This window comes from Euprymna scolopes, chromosome 2 (assembly GCF_053919585.1).
Source record: "Euprymna scolopes isolate OS-2025 chromosome 2, ASM5391958v1, whole genome shotgun sequence".
Lineage (NCBI taxonomy): Eukaryota > Metazoa > Mollusca > Cephalopoda > Sepiida > Sepiolidae > Euprymna > Euprymna scolopes.
The window spans coordinates 69974832-69993926 of NC_136483.1; the positions used below are offsets into that span (position 1 = coordinate 69974832).

Genomic DNA, 19095 nt, shown 5'->3' on the forward strand with positions numbered 1-19095 from the left:
TAAAAAGGATGAATTCCAATTTATTCCTATCAATATCTGGGGCCTGCTGGAATTCATATATGAACAAATGTGTCAGTTTCATATATGAACAAATGTTTTAAAAATATTGTCTTTGTAAACATGCTTAACACAGTTGCTATGGCAACATACTTCTTTGAACTGCTATTGATGAGGTGACTGACAAATGCACACATTTAAATTACTGCTACAAAGATAAATTTATTTCCACAAGAAACATCCTTCTTCTTTTCTGCATTATCGAACTGTTTTGAAGATTATGTAGTTTGTCCTCCTCCCCTTCCTCCTCCTGTTTTTCTTCCTCCTCATCTATTTAATGTCTGTTTTATTTGCTGGGATGTAATGTAATTAAAAATTGTATATATTTTCGTACATTTTTTTTTTTTTTTGTCACGTATTTGATTATTGCACATGTCTGTACAGGTCTATTTCACCATATGCAAACAATAAATGCTTTAGTAATTACATTAAAAAACTGATTCACTTATGCATTTGCAGTGAACGTGAAAATTGTGTAAAAAATGTAGAAGCTGGTTTGTTATTTATATTTTAAGAAGATCATGGGGTAGAAAATTTGGGTATTTTTGTATTAAATAAATGTAATTATGTCCAAATCTGCCGGTCTTGTCTTTAAGGCTCACCTACTAAACTAAACTAAAAACGAGAGGCAAGCCAGGAATTTAATGTTTAGTTATCTCCTTAGAACTGATTGTATTTGCACAGTAAATAGAGCTTGGTGGAAACAAGGAAAAACTGAACATGCAAATGTTCCCAATGTAATTCTATGCAAGTTTTAATATGACCATTTTAGCTAACCAAACCACATACTAATCATTATGCCAGAGATTGCATGTGAATACAATAAAATGTAGTTCTCAGTTGTGAATTACTACACCACTTTCACATAGTGAATGTAAGATAGAAGCAAAAAGAAATCAAATAAGGTGGACATCCTACATGAGCAAAGTGTGGTATCTGCTCTAATACTTCATCTGTTTTATCTTTAATCAGTGAAGAAGAAATCCTTCTAGATAGAGGCAATTTAAATTTTTGTCTCAATCCATAGTACGACTTTTTAGAGAGTTGGGTTTTACCCACATCAAAATCCGGCATTGTATCTAAATTTGCTTTTGGGGAAGGCAAGTAAATAGGCACCCCACAACAATCTTACTGCTAAAAATAAATTAAGAAATAAAATAAATAATCCTCTGTAACACAAAAAAAGAAAGAAATAAAATAAATAATCCTCTGTAACACAAAAAAAAGCAAGAAAAAAAATAATAAAAAAATAATAACAAAAGGCAAGATAGCAAAGTATCTCATTAACACGCAACAACACTCTCCAAGGATTCTCCTACAACAGTCTTCAAGGATTCTTTTACAACCATTTCCAAGGATTCTCATACACTGTTTCCAAGGATTCTGATATGCTGTCTACCTGCATTCTTCCCGCAGCCTATTTTTGTGCAATCGAACAGCAAGATTTTGCACACAAGCAGTGAGATTTTGCATACAAGCTTTTGCGTCACTTTGTGAGATTGCTAGTTATAAAAGTTGTAGGCGCCAACATCTTGCTTCTTTCTGCACTACCCTCCCCCAACAACTTCACTCCAGATGACATGCATACACGGACACTTTAACGGTAAGTCATTTTCTTGGTTTCCACAATTTTCCTTACACCCTCAAACTTGCAATAAATACTTTGTGATTCCAAAATATAATTTGCATATGAGAGGAATGGTTGCAATAAGAAGGACGAATTGTGGAGGAGAATGTTTGGCAGCAATGAAAACATGTTGAAGTTAAGATGTCGAGCTAATAATGTGAATTTCTTCTTTTTTTTTCAATTTATATTGCAAACGATTTTAGCTAGAAAAGTGAAGTTTATGCGACCATATTGTGGAAGAGTTTTGATTATGAGACAAGAGTTGAATTTTTTACGGTTACCGGTGCCATGTTTTTGAGAATTGTTTATATAATTCAAGAATCTGACTTTTTAGAATTGGCATTGTCATGTTATGGAAAAGATTAAATTTTGATTCACGTCTGACTTTTTGAGAAATCGTGTCATATTACGGATAAGATTAAATTACGTTTAGAGATTTGAACTTTTTGAGAAATGCCATCGTCGTTTTATGGAGTAGATAATTATGATTTGAGTCGGACTTTTTTATTTTATGTTTTTGTGTTTGAAAGTCAACAAGAATATGTATGGAAGTCAACAAGCTGTGTATGAAGGGCTAGTTGTGTCTAGCCATGTATGAAGGGTTAGTTGTGACTAGCTGTGTATCAAGGGTTAAGTATGTCTATCTGTGTAGTGAAGGTTAACTGTGTCTGACTGTCTATCGAGGGATAGCTGTGTCTAGCTGTGTATCGAGGACAAGCTGTGTCTAGTCGTGCCTTGAGGGTTAATTGTGTTTAATCATGTATTGAGGGCTAGCTGTGTCTGACCATGTATTAATGGCTAGTTAAGTCTTAAGTTTGGTTGTGTATGAAGCACTAGAGATGTTGTAGAGGACTAGAATATATAAATCCTAATCCCGTTACAAAAGAAAAATGATGAAACGAATGGAATGAAGGAAACAAAAACTCAATTGCTGGAATAGATAAACGTGTCGTTTATTTACTGTTGAAAGAATGAATCTTTTAGATATAACACATGTTCATGTCCGCGCGGGTGTAATCATCGTTTGTTGCAGGATTGGTAGTATAGAAGGAAAAAGGAAATGTGTGTTCATCTCACGTTTGGGTCACTGTCGTTTGTTCGCGCATGGGAAGAGAAGTGAGTAATGTAATGGAACGAGAAATGGCAGTCCATCGTGTAGACAAAGAAAAGGATAGAGGGTTGATATCAGTTAAACGGTGCACCATGTTAGCCGTCAGCTACGCGGTGGTGTTCTCTGGCACAAGTAGTAGATAGAGAGAGAAAGAGTGAGAATGAGAAAAAGTCAATCCAGGCCATGGAGAGAGAAAGCGTATAAAGTGTACATACGGTCTGATAGCTTTTTGTCCCACATAGTAGCAAGTGGTGTGAGGTACACGTGTGCGCGCGCATGCCGAAAAGGCACGCTGTCGGTCTGTAGATCGCCCAGCTAGGAAGCTGGTCTGAAAAGAAAGGTTTGGAAACAGCTTGTCTCTTCCTTTTATAGTCGTTTCCAGTGGTCTTTTGCGCATGTGTGGATTTCCTTTGAAAGGGGAAGTGACGTTGTCCATGCATGCTTACGTGTGCGCGTGTGTGAGTACATGTGTGTACGTTAGCGTGTGTGTATATACACGTGAATGTGAGTGTACGTACACAAACGTGAATATATGTACGTGTGTGGACGTGCGTGCGTATGTTTGTGTGTGCGTATGTATGCGACAAGTAATATAGCTTGAAATGTGAACGTGTGTTTTTGTGTGAGACTAGAAAAGGCTCGCGCAATACTCCCCTTCCTAGGAAAAAAAAAATATATGCAGTGTATATATATTTATATATATATATATATATATATATTTTTTTTTTTTTTTGTAAGTAATGTTTTCGGTAATCGACTTTTCGTCCTGTTTTTTGCTGTTGGTGTGGTTGTTTAAAACAAAACGTCAAAAACAGAATGTCAAAAACGGAATGTCAAAAACGGAGTGTGTTCGTAAAAAAAAAAAGTATTTACTTACGCGTGGAAAAGCGTTTACTCTTTTTTATTTTTTTTTAGGCTGACATTTGTTTGTTTGGTTTTTGGTTTTTGTTATGTGCTGACATGTGGAACGAGTTACTTGGACAGAGAAGTGAATTGTTCCTTTGGAAGGAAAATTTTTTTGTTTTGTGGTGACGTCATGTGTCCAGTTGCCATTGTCTTCGCATGTGTGTCTGCGGTAGTGTGTGCATTGTTTTGACGGGTGCTAGTTGCGCATTCGTTCTTGTTGAATGATGAGTTTGGTTGCCGGCTGTCAACGAAACTTCCAAGTTGTGAGTTTATCAGCGTGCGTGGTGCATCTCAACTCGTATTGTTGATTCAACTTCTTCCTATGTGTTGATAGGGATGTCCTGTAATTGTTTCTTTGTTGTTGCGTCTGCTGTGCGGGAGAGAATGTGTATGGGCCTATGTGATTTTGCTCCTCGCGTTTGTTGCAGGGTAATGTCAGGAAACCGTGACAACATTCTGATGATTGGCAATGATGGTGGTGATTGAGCAGAATTTGATTTAAATAAGGCAGCCCAACAAGAATTTGTTTACATTGAACTTGAAAACGACCATATTATAGTTAGCTGGGAGTGTTATGACTGATAACTGCTTTTTGGTTAAGCGCAAAATGTAATAAGTATTCTGATACTATAGTTTATCTTTTCTGTCTTCGGACAGTGAAGGAGAAATTACTCTAGACTGAGGCAATTTTTATTTTTCTCCTAATCCAGAATGCCCCTTTTAGAAGAGCTGAATTTCTTTAACATTAAAAACCGACTTTCTATCTAACTTTTTCCTCGTGGGATGCAAATACAATGAAAAAATCGTGCTCACTCGGAATATCATTCGAAAGGTAAATATTTGACGTTACACCGTATAAAGCTCTCCGGTGTTGTGAAAGTAAATAAGTGAAAGCGTCATAATCTCCAAGGCATCTTCATCAACTCGAAGGTAAACTCTGCCGGAAATCGTTGTTATTTTATTTTATTTTTTCAAAAATCTTTCTTACCACTGAAAATACAACGGAATCTTCTCCGTTATTTATTCCTCAGTTTTTCTTATATATTCAACGTGCATATGAATTAATTCGATTGACGAAATGTATTTCGTTTTTTTTTTGTTTTTTTAAAATATTATTATGATGCCTTTTTATCTTCTTCAAATGCTAATTGAATAGTCACGCTGAGAAAGTATCGTGCTGAAATTATAACGTTATTATTTAGAAACTCATTCTTAACATAGGGAGTGGAGGGTGTTTTGTAACTATTCTGTACTTTCACCTAATAAATTAATAAACAAGACATATCGGTCATTGTCAAAATTCTTTCCAACCCCCCAAAACCTTTACAATGATGACTTTTATAGGCTTTCGGAGGTGCTGAAAACGATCATAACATTTAAAAGTGGCGCAGAGAAATAGTTTTCATGATATGAAGAAATTACTTTTCCAAAACGTGGTGATCATTTTTCTATATAAATTTAACGTAAAATGAGCACCCATTTTCTGGCCACTTAATGATATATATTTTGTTTGTTTTTTTTTGGATGCCTGAAGTTTAAGTTTTTTTTTTTTTTTTTTTTTTTTACATGGTAATCACCACTTATCAAGGTTCGGAAGCCACTCGTGGATAAGGGTTATTGCGTGTATAGTAATGAATGGGATAATATTGTAGTAATCGTTAGTAATGGAGAGTTGATAAAGTCAGTGTCTTACTTAAGGGAGCGGTTTATCAGGAATTTGTTTATGTTGGACTTGAAGACATCCAAGTTGTAGTCAGGTGGGAAGCAGGCAAACGGTACTTACTTTCCAATTTAACAATCACTTTTATAAAATCACGGCTTTTCTATAAGGTTTTTGGGTATGCTGAAAATGAATACTGCATTAAAATTTACCGCAAACAAGTAGTTTTCTGGATATTAAGCAATGTAATTCTTTAGGTTATCAGTGGTAGTATGTGCGCAAATGCGTGCATATTTTTTACATTGACTTGTGGAGAATGCTCTGCTTTAAGGTTGTTATAAAAATGGAACGGAAATTTAAATTTCATTTCATTTTAATGGGGTTTTTAACTTGCACATGCGCCCCAAAAATTCAAAAGGAATCGAAAGAATAATATTTAACAATTGTACTTTATATATATATATATATATATATATATATATATATATAAAACGAAATAATTTTTTACAAAAAATAAAATTTTATTAACAAAAACGAAATAATTTAATTTTTAAATGAAAAAAGTCAATTTAGTATACCTTTTAGGTATTCTTTTACATAAGTCCAACACCGTTCACATTGGAAATGTCGACTTTTATAGGTTTTATAGGTATGTTTACAATGAATAAACACCCCCCAACTTCGCCATGCTAAAAACGGCTTTCGGAATAGACATCCCCCAACCTTGTCAGCATACCTGAAAACCTATAGAAGTTGACATGTCGAATGTGAATGATGAGTTGGATGTAATCTATATATCTATAAAAGTGAACGTGTCTGTGTACATTTCCCTATGCAATAACTGTCAATTTTTAGTCTACAGACTCGAAATTTGATATACAGGGTACTGAGATTTGGGAAAATCTTTGTAATCCGTTTTCAGCCAGAAATTTGGCTGTTAAAGGATCAAAGTTCAATAATTTGACCTTTGAGAACTCTACCAAACTCCTCCGCCAATTTTGAGTATAAACACTTAAAATTTTAGATATAGGTTCCTTGGACATGGATCTAACTTAATAACTTGATTTGAGCCTAAAACAATAAATGTTAAGGAGTCATAATAGGGGTCAAAGTTAAAAAAAAAATTGACCTCTGTGGTCTCTACCAAATTACTCAGACAAGTTCTGGTCTAAACATTTGAAATTCGGCATAAAAGGTATTCAGAGATATTGCAAGCTTTTTGATTGGTTTGGGTCGAAAAGTTTTAGTTACCAATATATAAATGCATGTATGTATGTATGTCTGCCTAAAACTTTCGACAGAGGCGACGGATTTTCACAAGATCAGGATCGTTTGAAGCTCGACCCTTCAGACGACAAATACTGAAAAATTGGCTTAAAACATTAATTTCTTCACCCTCAACTGGGCACTTTTCAACAGGGAGGGGTCGCTTTTTTCGCCGATATTTTCGAAAGTCATCCCCTCTTTTCGATTGTGTAGCCTTAATTTAAACCTACGTCACTTCTGGTTTGGCGGTGGTCGTAACAGCAAAGACATCATGTTTTTTTCCATTCTTTTCCTCCTTCGTGGTACGGGTTCGAGCCTGCCTTCCTACTACTACTTTTTTTTTTTTTTTTTTTTCTCAACACACACCTCCAAACACCCGGGCAACTCCAGGATGAAATGCTAGTAAAATAATATATCGGAACGAAATTTAAATTTCCATTCCATTTTTATGACAACTGTAAAACAGAGCGTTCTCTGCAAGCTTTACCTTTTTGATGCATGCGTGTCAAAAATACACAAATGACCACCACTTTAAAAAGAAAATATATATTTATGAACTTTTACTTTTATAATAAAAATATATTATGGCCATTTTTTTTTTAATATATTTATGAATTGTTTTTTTTTCACCAATCATGTTTATTGTTTTATGTTTTAATCAAATATAAAATAGCACTTTTATAATAAAATATATACTATGAATTATTTTCCAAACATCAGAAGTGTTGATAATTTTTATGAATAATAAAATGTAAAAATAATACTTTTATAATAAAAGTATATTTATGAAATGTGTTTGTGTGTTTTTTCTTGCAGATGGCTATTAAAAATCTCATTTTATTTGACTATTGGAAAAAGAAACAGTTCATAAATATATTAAAAAAAAAAATTCATAAATACTTTTTAAACAAAATCTCATTGAAAAAAGAAACCGTTCACAAATATTTAAAAAAAAAAAAAACAGTTCATAATCATTTTATTATAAAGGTAATAATTCTGTTAAAGTTTAAATAAAGAATGTTTAAATAAAACTCCTAATTTTATATTTGCATTAAAAAAAAAAAGAGATACATAATATACAGTTTTCGTCATCTGTAGCTTAAAATTTGTCTGACGTCACTTCCGCCAAATGGCTTTGTAAATACAGGGGTGCGAATCTTAATTCACACCTGACTTACTAGCTAATAACGTTATTTCAGATCTGTCCGTAAACTGTACAAATGAAAGTAGAAAGTAATACCGATTAATAATGAATTTGCTCATTTGAAAGTTTTTTTCAGTTCCTATAGCCCCCCACCCTCTAAAAAAAAATTGGGAAGGGGGGAGCAATCTCTGTGGATTGTAAAACACACACACACACACACACACACACATGTGTGTGTGTGTATATATATATATATATATATATATATATATATATAACACTAATCTAACACAATAAGGTGTCTTTAACAACTTAGCACTCATTACTTTCTATCATCTGCATCAATGTCAGCATCTGCAACAATGTAGATGCAAAAACATGTTCAAACATGCTTTTCATTTCTAGCTGATTTGACAGCTCATCCATTCTCTTCTTTAATTAATTCTCACCTTTTTCATCCAGGGAATTCAGATATAATCTGATCAATATTTTTAAACGAGGACAAGGAAAACCAAGCTAACTAATCTATGACTCTGAGGTCACAGTAGTTTGTTGTGGCACTGTACGCGTCAGCCATGATGTCTATTGAAATAGATGATTGCCTTTTGTCTTTAGTTATATCACGTTGATAAGTAATAAAATGAATGGTTGAAAAGAAGGTAAAAGTAAGGTGTCACTAAATAGGCTTTGTGGTTGATATGAGAAAATAATCCGTGTAGGCATTAAAAATGTTTCTTATTTTAAACATTATTACATGAGGAATCATTTTGAGTAAAAAGTTAATTTATTTTACCCATCGAAACTCGAGAAATGATTAAAATGAGTAAACATCAAGATGGCTGCCACCTTCAATTTTGTTGAGCAAGTGAGCTTGCGATCGAAAACTAAGATTGAGTGAAATAGAGCAAACTGACAGGACTTCAGCGAATCTGTTTAGTTTGTATCTTTGTGAATTTATGTGGAGAAAGTGAGTGGACACAAATAAATTCGGAGAAATCCTGTGTTGCATCATGCATATTTATTCTACATGAATTATTTTTTATTCTAAATTTAAAAATTTTTTTACTTAAATTCAAAAGTTATTTAAATTATTGTCATGATCTTTTATGTGGTATTTATTCTACATAAGTAAAAATAAAAGTTGTTTAAGTGGATTCCATGAACAAAGCTTCTTTCTTAGAACTGCATGCCTTTGGAACTCTGTTCCGTCTGCCTGCTTCCCACCTGACTACAACTTGGATGTCTTCAAGTCCAACGTTAACAAATTCCTAATGAACCGCCCCCTTAAGTAAACACTTCATCAAATCTCCACACTAACGTAATGTACTTGCAATAACCCTTATCCCTGAGTGGCTTCCGAGCCTTGATAAACGGTGATCACTGTATAAAAAAAAAAAAAAAGTTATTTTCCTTTTAATTTCTTTTTACTTATAGAAGTATTAATAACAGTTGTCAGTTTTGCCTCAGTTTGTTCTGTTTCACTCGATCTTGGTTTTTGATTGCAAGGTTAAGGCTCTTATTTGCTCTACGAAATTGCAGGTGGTAGCCATCTTGAATTTTATTCATTCAATGTTTACAAATTTTAACTTTGCATTTCTTCAATGGATAAAATAAATAAATTTTTTACTCAAACTGCTAAATTAGTTCAAGATTTCAGAAACTTATTACCTCCCTTGTTATCAGTCAAACTTTCCATTTTTTTTTTTTTTTTTTTTGAGCAAAACTTAATATTTGCTAATTGTCTTCGAAAACTATTTTCATAAGTAATTAATTTTGTGCTTTATCGTTTTTTGTTTTACCTGAAATTCAATATTTTCAAATTTCGCCCTAATAATGAAAAAACACCAATCATTTTTATTGGTCCTGGGTATGATCTTAAAAGACATCCAGTTATGAAGCCCCATTTGATGAATGTAGACAATATGGAGTTGCCCCTTAGTTACTATTGCTTCCAGATCCACTTTGGCTTGGAGTGGTAAAACCTGTTAGAGCATCTGGTACTACCAGATCAGGCTGTCTGAAGATACTGGCTTCCCAACTAAAATGCACCAAATATTGATATTGTTTTTTTTTCTTTTCCTTTGCAAAAGTCAATCATGTTCTATAAAGTTAAAAGCAAAAATAAATTTCTTCTACAAAACAATCAAACCAAACACCATGGATAAATACTTCAAGAATAGTAACTTTGGAAAAAGTTACTGAATTCAGCATTAAATAACTTAAAAAATGGTTGATATGCCCTAAAACAAAAATAACCAACCAACTATTTTTATTGACTATAAACATTTTTTTAAAATCGCAATTTGATTTGTTCTGGCACAAATTTATACGATTATCAAAGATTGTATGTGTGAAGTAGTCATCGTGTGTGTGTGTATGTTTAATTGTGAATCGGATAATGACAGTGAAAATGACATTTTTTTTTTAACCAGAAATATGAATAGTTCCAGTTGAAAAAAAAATCTACCAAAAATCAAAGCATTATCTGATTTGAGTGAAATTTTTAAGTATTTATTTATTAATAAATGAATGTTAATATAAAATGTTTATTCATGTTTACTTTTATGTTTATGTTATTTTATTTTCATTTTTTTTTTGTTCAACGAAATTACTCTTCTTTTTGTTTAAAGGAGGTTTTATTATACCTATAGTGGAAAATCAGTGGTCACCTTTACAAAAAGATAACACCCTGAATGAATAAAAACAAATAAAAGACAGCTACTATTTGGAGCTCAAAGGTGGATAGTTGGTATGATTTGAATTTTGAGATGGGAGATCACCATTTTGTTGAGTCAGCCATGCATGTAAGCATTTAGCAAACTGGCTTGAATTAAATAAAAAAAATATATATGGTCATCAAGTTTCAAATAAAATACCAACATGTGCACTGTAATAAAATCAACTTTATTTAGCAGAAACATAGGAATATAATGCAAATTTAATAAGTATAATATTGAGTCTTGGAGTTTCATCTCATCCTGCTATTTTCAGGCAAAGCATGAGATCATGTTTTTAGCATCTTCTCTTCATGGTATCTCGTTTTGGAACTGGATTGCATTTTCTTGCCCAGAAGATGAGCATAAATGGATGTTTGCTGAGATATAGAAGTGTTTGAATTGCCTTGTGTATTTCTACATTAGTCTTAGCTTGTCTGTTTTAGCCAACCAAACTACAACTAAATATTACACAAGAATTTATATATACATACAGAAGAAATAGATGTTCATCATACAACTACTACAACTCTTATTTTTCATAGTTTTTACATTTAAATTTCCTATTTTTAGTATCATTTTTTTTTTAAAATTTAGTTTTCTACATATTACACCATAATTTATTGAACGTTTTTTTTCTAAAATACATTACTTTTTCAGATCAGTAATTACTCATTTCCATATACACTGTCCAGCTTTCTCTTGGGTTATAACTTTTCTCCACCTATCTAATGGTCTCTTGAGTTGTAAGCCATGTTCAGTTTCAGTACAGTTTCCGATGGTTAGTTGTTCTATACAGATCTTGTTTCTCAGACAGTTCTTGAGTTGGAAGCCACAGTTTAGTTTCAGAACAGTTTCCAATGGTTAATTGTTCTATACAAGTCCTAGAGGTGACTAGTTCTCAATAGACAGTTCTTGAGTTGGAAGCCACAGAGCAAAAGATTCTTCCCATGTTGACATGAAGAAAACATGCGCAGTTGCTACAGAAAAAGGGTTAATTTTTATGGAGCAATTCTGGTTTCTGATTGGTTGGTAGCAGAACGTGAATTAATTTGATTCGTCAGTTCCTAGCAGCATCGTTTATAAATAGAATCTCTTGACTGTCAGGGACCATACCCCTCATTCGCTAAAAAATATTGCAACATGGTATAAGGTGCCTCCAATAAGTTTCCAGACTTTTTTCATATGGACACTTTTATTGATAGTACATGAAATTTTAGTCCCCTTTGAATTAATCTCCTCCGGCTGCAATGCACTTGTTGTACTGTTCCAACAACTTCTGGAAGGCCTCATGTAAGTCCTCTTGTGTGAGTGTGTCAATAACCATTGTCACAATCTCTTTCATATCCTAAATTGTCTCCTAATAACAACCTCTAAAATTTTCCTTGAGCTTAGGTAATAACCAAAAGTCACAGGAAGCAAGGTCTGAACTATAGGGAAGGTGAGGAACTGTCTTGATGCTGATCTTGGTTAAATAGTCTGTGACAAGGATGGAGCACCCTCGGGACAAACTTTGCACAAATCTTCCGCATCTTCAGTTCGTCACAAATAATTGTGTGTATAGTTCCCACTCTGATACCTGTGTGCTTATTGTCTCTATAGAGACACAACCGTCCTTATCCATGGAATTCTTTATTTGGCCAATCAACTCTGGTGTTCCTTAATCCTCCCACACCTCTCGTCATCCCTTACAGACTCCCTGCTTTCCTTGAATCTCTTATGCCACTCAAAAACTGATGTTCGATTTATACAAGATGGTCTAAAAGCAGTCTGAAGCATTCCATACGTTTCTGTGGCATTTTTTCAAGTTTAAAACAGAATTTTATTACATGTCGTTCTTCTAAAGTGTCCTCGTGTCCTGATTGCATTTTTAAAATTTACCAGCTGTGACAATCGGGCTTTAGTAGGGTGTATTCCAATTTCTGCTGTAGCTGTTCATTTGAACCTGAAGTCATAAAATTAGCCAGTCATTTCATATAGCAATAACATATTGAATTTTCAAAAGTCTACGGCAATTTTAAATGCTTGTACAAAAATGTCCGGAAACTTATTGAAGGCACCTTGTATCTTCTGTTGCTGTTGTTCTTTCACGTAGGGGCTTCATTGCTCCTACCATCTATAATTTGCTGCTCTCACTTTCCTTCGGGGTTTTTCTAGGCTTGGTATGAGAAATTTAATTCCATGTCTGTTAGCCAAAACGTTTCTAAACTTAAAGTAATTTATTTTATTTCTGATTTAATCCAATAATTTTCAAACAGAATAAGTCTTTTGTTGATAAATGAAATTAACCAGCTACTTTCTCGGCAAGTTTGGTATTACTCCATCATTTGAACATTACATCTGAAAGTTTATTTTTATCCTGTTTTAAAGTTAATCTCTTATTTATTTCTTTTGGGTTATTTGGACTATTGTCCTCAGTGTTATTTGCACAACGTTTCGACCGATGTAACTTCCAAACTTTTTCAAGTGTATTTTGTTGAATATGGGGAATCTTTCTGTTGAACTCGTGAATCTGCACTGAATTTTTAACAGAACCCTTTACTAAATCCACTGGAGTGGCATGCTCTTGTTCCATCGGTCATGACCACATAGAAATCTTAAGTAATTCATAAGATACTCCTGAAGAAGAACAGAGATTACCAAGTTCTCTCCAATTCTCTCTCCTCTGATCTTGAGCACGTAGTACAATGGGGTAAGGAGTGGCTGGTTACTTTTAATGCATCTAAAACCAAGCTTCTCTCTTTACACCATCAACATTCTGCTCCACATCTGGCATCAATTGAAATGAATGGCTCTCGTCTTCAGGAGGCCTCAAGTTTTGACAAGCTTCTTGGCTTGACCATTACTCCTGATCTTAAATGGAACACGTACATCAAATCTGTTGCCAAGGCCGCTGGAAAAATGGTGGGATCTTTCTATCGATCCAGTAGATATCTCACTGCTGATGCCATTCTCTATCTATATAAGAGCCAGGTACATCCAAGGATGGAATACTGTTGCCACATCTGGGCAGGAGCTGCTAGAAAGGACTTGTCCTGCCTTGATAGAGTTCAAAATAGACTTCGTAGCCTCGTAGGAGATGTCCTTTTCTCTTCCTTGCAACCTCTATCTCACAGAAGAGATGTTGCGAGTTTGTCTCTGATGTATCGTTATTTTCATGGAAAGTGTTCGACTGAGCTTCAATCTATGGTCCCCCCTCGCCAAACTTTCACAAGAAACACTCGTCTAGCTGTAAACACTATCAATAATTCCCCCCACTCTTTATCTGTGCCTAAACCTAAACGTAGATTCCATGAACAAAGCTTCTTTCTTAGAACTGCACGCCTGTGGAATTGTCTTCCGTTTTCCTGCTTTCCGGCTGACTACAATATGGCTGTCTTCAAGTCTAACGTAAATAAGTTCTTGATGAGCCGTTCCATATAAGTTATCAAATTTACCAAATTTTCATTACTAATGATTACTATATTGTCCAATTTCTACTGTACACTCTTTAATCCTTATCCTTGAGTGGCCTCTTGGCCTTGATAATGTGTTGATGCCTATGTAAAAAAAAAAAAAAAAAAAAGTTGAAACGTACAAATAACACTCAAGATGAAAATAATAATAATCTGAATAATCCAAATTATCAATCCTCATCTCAAAAATTCAGAAACCTCATTCTTTTTTCATTCCTCTTTTCCAAAGTACATAGCAAGAAAGTTTCCCTCAAAACTAATTTCTAAAAGTGTTTTCCTAGTTTTAATTTTCTTTAATTCTTATCCTGCAAGGTAACACTGGTCAAGTTGTTAACGACACAGACTGATGACTTGAATGTTTCAAGTTTGAATCCAGTTCATTCCACAAAAATCACTTTCGCTTAGGATATCGGCAAACTTCTTGTGGTCCCTCCTGTAAGTACCGGGTATCTTTGTAGAAATAATTCTGACTACAAAAATATTAGGAAAACCAACGTCAACAATACAATCTTTGGATTCATACGATATGATGATGAACCCTTGCCCTTCCAGACCACCATTGTCACAATTCCAATCAGCTCAATACAAAGTTATTTGAATCAGCCCATAGCAAAGATATTATTTCAATTATTCTACACAGAAAATATCAGCACAAAACTCATTTGTGATTCCTAAATGGAGTTTTTTCCAGCTATCCTATGAAATTATCTGATTTGTTTTTTTCGTTTAGTTTCTTCTATAGGGTTGATCCACGGTAATAAATATATTAAAAAATTTTTTTAATGAATATCTTAAAACATTTTCAGCAGTCATGGGAAGTAAAAATCATGGCCCAAATTCTGCAGCAACCCACCGGCTAAATCGTTTAAATCTTCCCACATGTGACTCCAGTGGACAGACGGTTTCTGAGGAGGATACAGAATGTGACTTGTTTGATAACTGCATTCTTGGAAACATATCAACATTGAAGACTTTATTTTTAAACGAGAAAACTTTATTCATGGGATTGCTGGCATTCCGTTTCATAAACGCCTTCATGATTCAGACGCAATACGTCCCCGATGAATATTGGCAATCACTTGAAGTTGCACATTCCTATGCTTTTGGGTGAGTTGTTTGTTTTTATTTTTATACTGAAAATATATTTAATGCATTCTTTGTATTTGATTTTATTCATTTATTTTATTTTTTTTTACACAGTGATCACCACTTATCAAGGCCCGGAAGCCACTCAGGGATAAGGGTTATTGCAAGTACATTACGTTAGTGTGGAGATTTGATGAAGTGTTTAATTAAGGAGGCGGTTCATTAGGAATTTGTTAACATTGGACTTGAAGACATCCAAGTTGTAGTCCGGAGGGAAGCAGGCAGACGGAACAGAGTTCCACAGGTGTACAGTTCTAAGAAAGAAGCTTTGTTCATGGAATCCGCGTTTTGATTTAGGCACAGATATAGAGTGGGGGAAATTTTTCACAGTGGATTCAGCTAGACGGGTGTTTTTCATGAAAGATTGGCGAGGGGGGACCAGAGATTGGAGTTCAGACGAGCACCTGCCATGGATAGGCTCGCAACGTCTCTTCTGTGGGAGAGAGGTTGCAGGGTAGAGAAAAGGGCATCCCCCACTAAGCCATGAAGTCTATTTTGTACTCTGTCAAGGCAGGATAGGCTGTTTTTAGCAGCTCCTGCCCAGATATGGCAACAGTATTCCATCCTTGGACATACTTGGCTTTTATATAGATAGAGAATTGCATCAGTAGTGAGATATCTTCTGGAGCGGTAGAAGGATCCCACCATCTTTCCAGCGACCTTGGCAACAGACTTGATGTACGTGTTCCATTTCAGATCAGGAGTAAAGGTCAAACCCAGAAGCTTGTCAAAACACGGGCCTCACCCAGACGAGAGCCATCCATCACAATTGATGCCAGCTGGGGATCAGAGCGTTGATGATGTAAGGATAGGAGTTTGGTTTTGGATGCATTATTCATTTATTTTGTTCTATCTCTATTACATTTTGCTGTTTTTTGATTGAAACATGCAGCAAATAAATCAAAGAATTCCTGATGAGATTATCCCTGCGAGTATTGAATACCCACTTCCGATTATGTTCAAGGAAATTGTTTCTTTTTGAAAATCACCCATTGTTGACCCTGACCAAGGAAGGCCTATTACTGTTCATTGCAAAAATACTCAACAGAATTACACTATTATGTTACTACAATTGTAAACATCCTGTATCAACAGGAGTTACTTCCTTTGTAATCTTTGCATCTCATAGAAAAACTAGCAATCATCTATACTCATTGTCTTGTCTTCTCACTCGTAATTACATAACAAAACAAGGTATCAGAATAAGGAGTTTACAAACAAAGCAGCTGAAACTAAAATTCAAGCCTAAATGCCAAATTAGATAAAATAAACAAAACTTTGTAATAAAAAGCCACCTAATGCTGCCAGAACCTTTCACATTAATCCGACACAATTTATCTGAAAAATGGATTCAACAGTTTAATTGATAGGCAACTGTCTAAACTAGACGAGAAATTAGTGCTTTGCCAAACAAACACGTTAATATATTTCATGGATGATTAAGCAGACAACATTATTAACACATTCAAGCTCTCATCCAATGAAACACAAAACTTTAATGTAGTTACTTCAAATGGAACACAAATGCAATATACGAACAAACCAGGTTCAACCAAAGATGTTTAACAGGAGGTGAATCAGTTGGATCTTTTATCGTGAATCTTCACACACAAACTAAAATCTATACTTTGACAACTTCTATAAAGAACTAAGGATAGAATCCTAATTGGACGCATAGACTCTAAGCTACCAGAGAATTTCCAAATAATTTGTATCTAATTCAGTCTGAAGCATCCTTGAGATGCTGCAGTGTGTCATCAGAGGTAAACATTGTTGATACTCCTGCAGGTAATAGTATGTGTGAAAAAAATATTAGAATCCGTTTCTTTTGTCTATGATCCAAAAGCAGATCAGGTATTGAAATTTCTCATTTCTGTCTTGGCTTGACTATGAAGAAAGAGTTTAAGGAGTCGATAAAAAGAAATCAGTTTATTTTTGTCACATTGAGTTTGTTTCTTTCACCATTCTACATGAATAGTGGTGGATATTCAACATTTAATTTATGTTTAATCTCGTTAAGGAATCAATTTTTTTTGTTTCAATTAAATGTTTAATTTATTTACCAGCCTCTCACATCAGCAAAGTTAAACACAAGACCAGTTTAAAGTGGGGAATCCAGCTTAATCAAAAACGTGTTATGCTGGATAGATGCAAAATTTGCCATTATTATTGCCATTTGAATTCCCTCCGGTAATTGGCAATAAAACTCTCACCCTTCCTGAGGAGGAAATAATGCTTGGGAAGATGGCCTCATGAAACCAACCAGAATAAATATTTAAAATGGTTGCAATCCCTATTTGTCTTTTAATTTTCTTTTTGATTTTGCTGGGGATGGAATATCCTATCAATGCCAGACTCTTTATTGTAGAGACTCCAACCACTATCTGCCTTTTTAAGGTGAATTGTTTGGATCTCTATTGCACTTGGTTCACCAGGTGTATTTTAAAAAAATCTTTTTCATGAACTCAGTTTACTCCTATAATTACTGGAATGGTGAAGATCTTCCTAAGATTCCAGTTTCTTTTCATGTCATACATAAGACTTTGATATTAAGTTATCTTCTCTCTCTCAGTTCTGTTCTTCTCCCATATCACTATGTCATGTTTTCTAAGTATATAGTCATAGTGAATGGTGTGTTTCTTATTTCCAACAATTCTTCATGGAATATGTTTCCAGGACTTCTACACTGGATATTCAGTTTTTTGCAGATGGTTCAATGGAGATATTTACATGCTTTGTTATGTTACATGGTATAGCATCCGACTCCGAAGAGAACCTTGCAGCTGAATGTCAGGTGGTTCACACTTTCTACTTTTGTATCTCCTGTGTGGGTTGGCATTTACCCCACCTACCTCTGTGAGAAGATGTGACACAAGGTTGAAAGTTAGGAATTAAAAAGCCAGGGATCAAGAGGTAGTGAACTCAGGTCTACAACCCCCCCCCCCCAAAAAAAAAAACTGCAGTAAACCTGTGTTTTAATCATAATCAGTATTAAATTAAAAAATAATTTTGGTTATTGTTGAAGATTAGAGGGCACCATCTGCATCTTGACCCCAATGAAGCAGTAAACATAACACACACACACAAAGCGAAAGAACCTTGTCAAAATATCGATGAAAAAAAAATATTCAGAGGAAAAATGCCAAATCGTTTTATCAAGATATTGAGAGGAAAAAGACAAAAAGTTTTATCAAAATATTGAGGCGGGGGGGGGGGTCAACTTTACCAAAGAAAGCAACCTGTCAACTAGCAGCCAATATGAACAGTAGTAAGGATGTTTCACAATGAAACGTGAACATGCATACATTGAAAAAAACTAAAAACAAAAAAACTTTCCTCAAACTCTAAACAACATTGTGTCCAGAAATCTAATGTTGAATGGTGAATTTTTCTGTTTTTTTATTAAATTTAATAAAAATGGCTCGTTTAAATAACTCCATTTACTGCCTGCTATGTTTTCATATCACCAATTGTGCAAAACAAATTATTTGCATAACTTGACATATCTCGCTTCATTGTCTTCTTAGATGTTCGAAATAGTTAGCATCCCATATTTTACCACGGAGAAATCATACGAGTCATGTTTCTAAATTTTTTAGATGAGGATTTATAATTTGTATTTTTTTGGATTATTCGGCCTATTGTTCTCATCTTGAGTGTTATTTTCACAACATTTTGGCTGATGTAATCTCTGACCTTCTTCAGGTGTGTCTTGTCAAACTCATGAAACTGTATAGAATTTCAAATAGAATCCTTTATTTAATTATTAAAGTTCTGAATTTTTTAGATGAGGGCTGATTGTTTATATTATTTGTAATGATCGGACTATTGTTCTCATCTTGAGTGTTATTTGTGCAACGTTTTGGTCGGAATGTCCTTTGACCATCTTCAGGCATGTTGGTTGTTGTTTGAAAAAGAAAAAAAATTAATATCCTCTTGTTCCATTAATCCTGACCGGATAGAAGTTTTGATAGATAGTTGGATAGAATACAATTGCTAATTACTTAAG

The 19095-nt window shown here is 34.3% G+C and overlaps 1 protein-coding gene across 4 annotated transcripts in view; it reads left to right on the forward strand.

The window, feature by feature from the left end:
• The first annotated feature begins 1501 nt into the window (after positions 1-1501).
• Positions 1502-19095, forward strand: part of LOC145292091 (GPI alpha-1,2-mannosyltransferase 3-like) — a 50429-nt gene continuing 32835 nt past the window's right edge. The window contains exons 1-2 of one of the 4 annotated variants that reach the window (XM_080138171.1): positions 1502-1660; positions 14747-15047. In XM_080138171.1, coding sequence (XP_079994297.1) covers positions 1633-1660; positions 14747-15047 — 329 coding nt within the window. In that variant the 5' untranslated portion in view covers positions 1502-1632. Of the gene's footprint in view, positions 1661-4549; positions 4632-14746; positions 15048-19095 lie in introns of those variants that run through there. The other 3 variants (XM_080138177.1, XM_080138185.1, XM_080138193.1) reach the window with 3 other exon arrangements.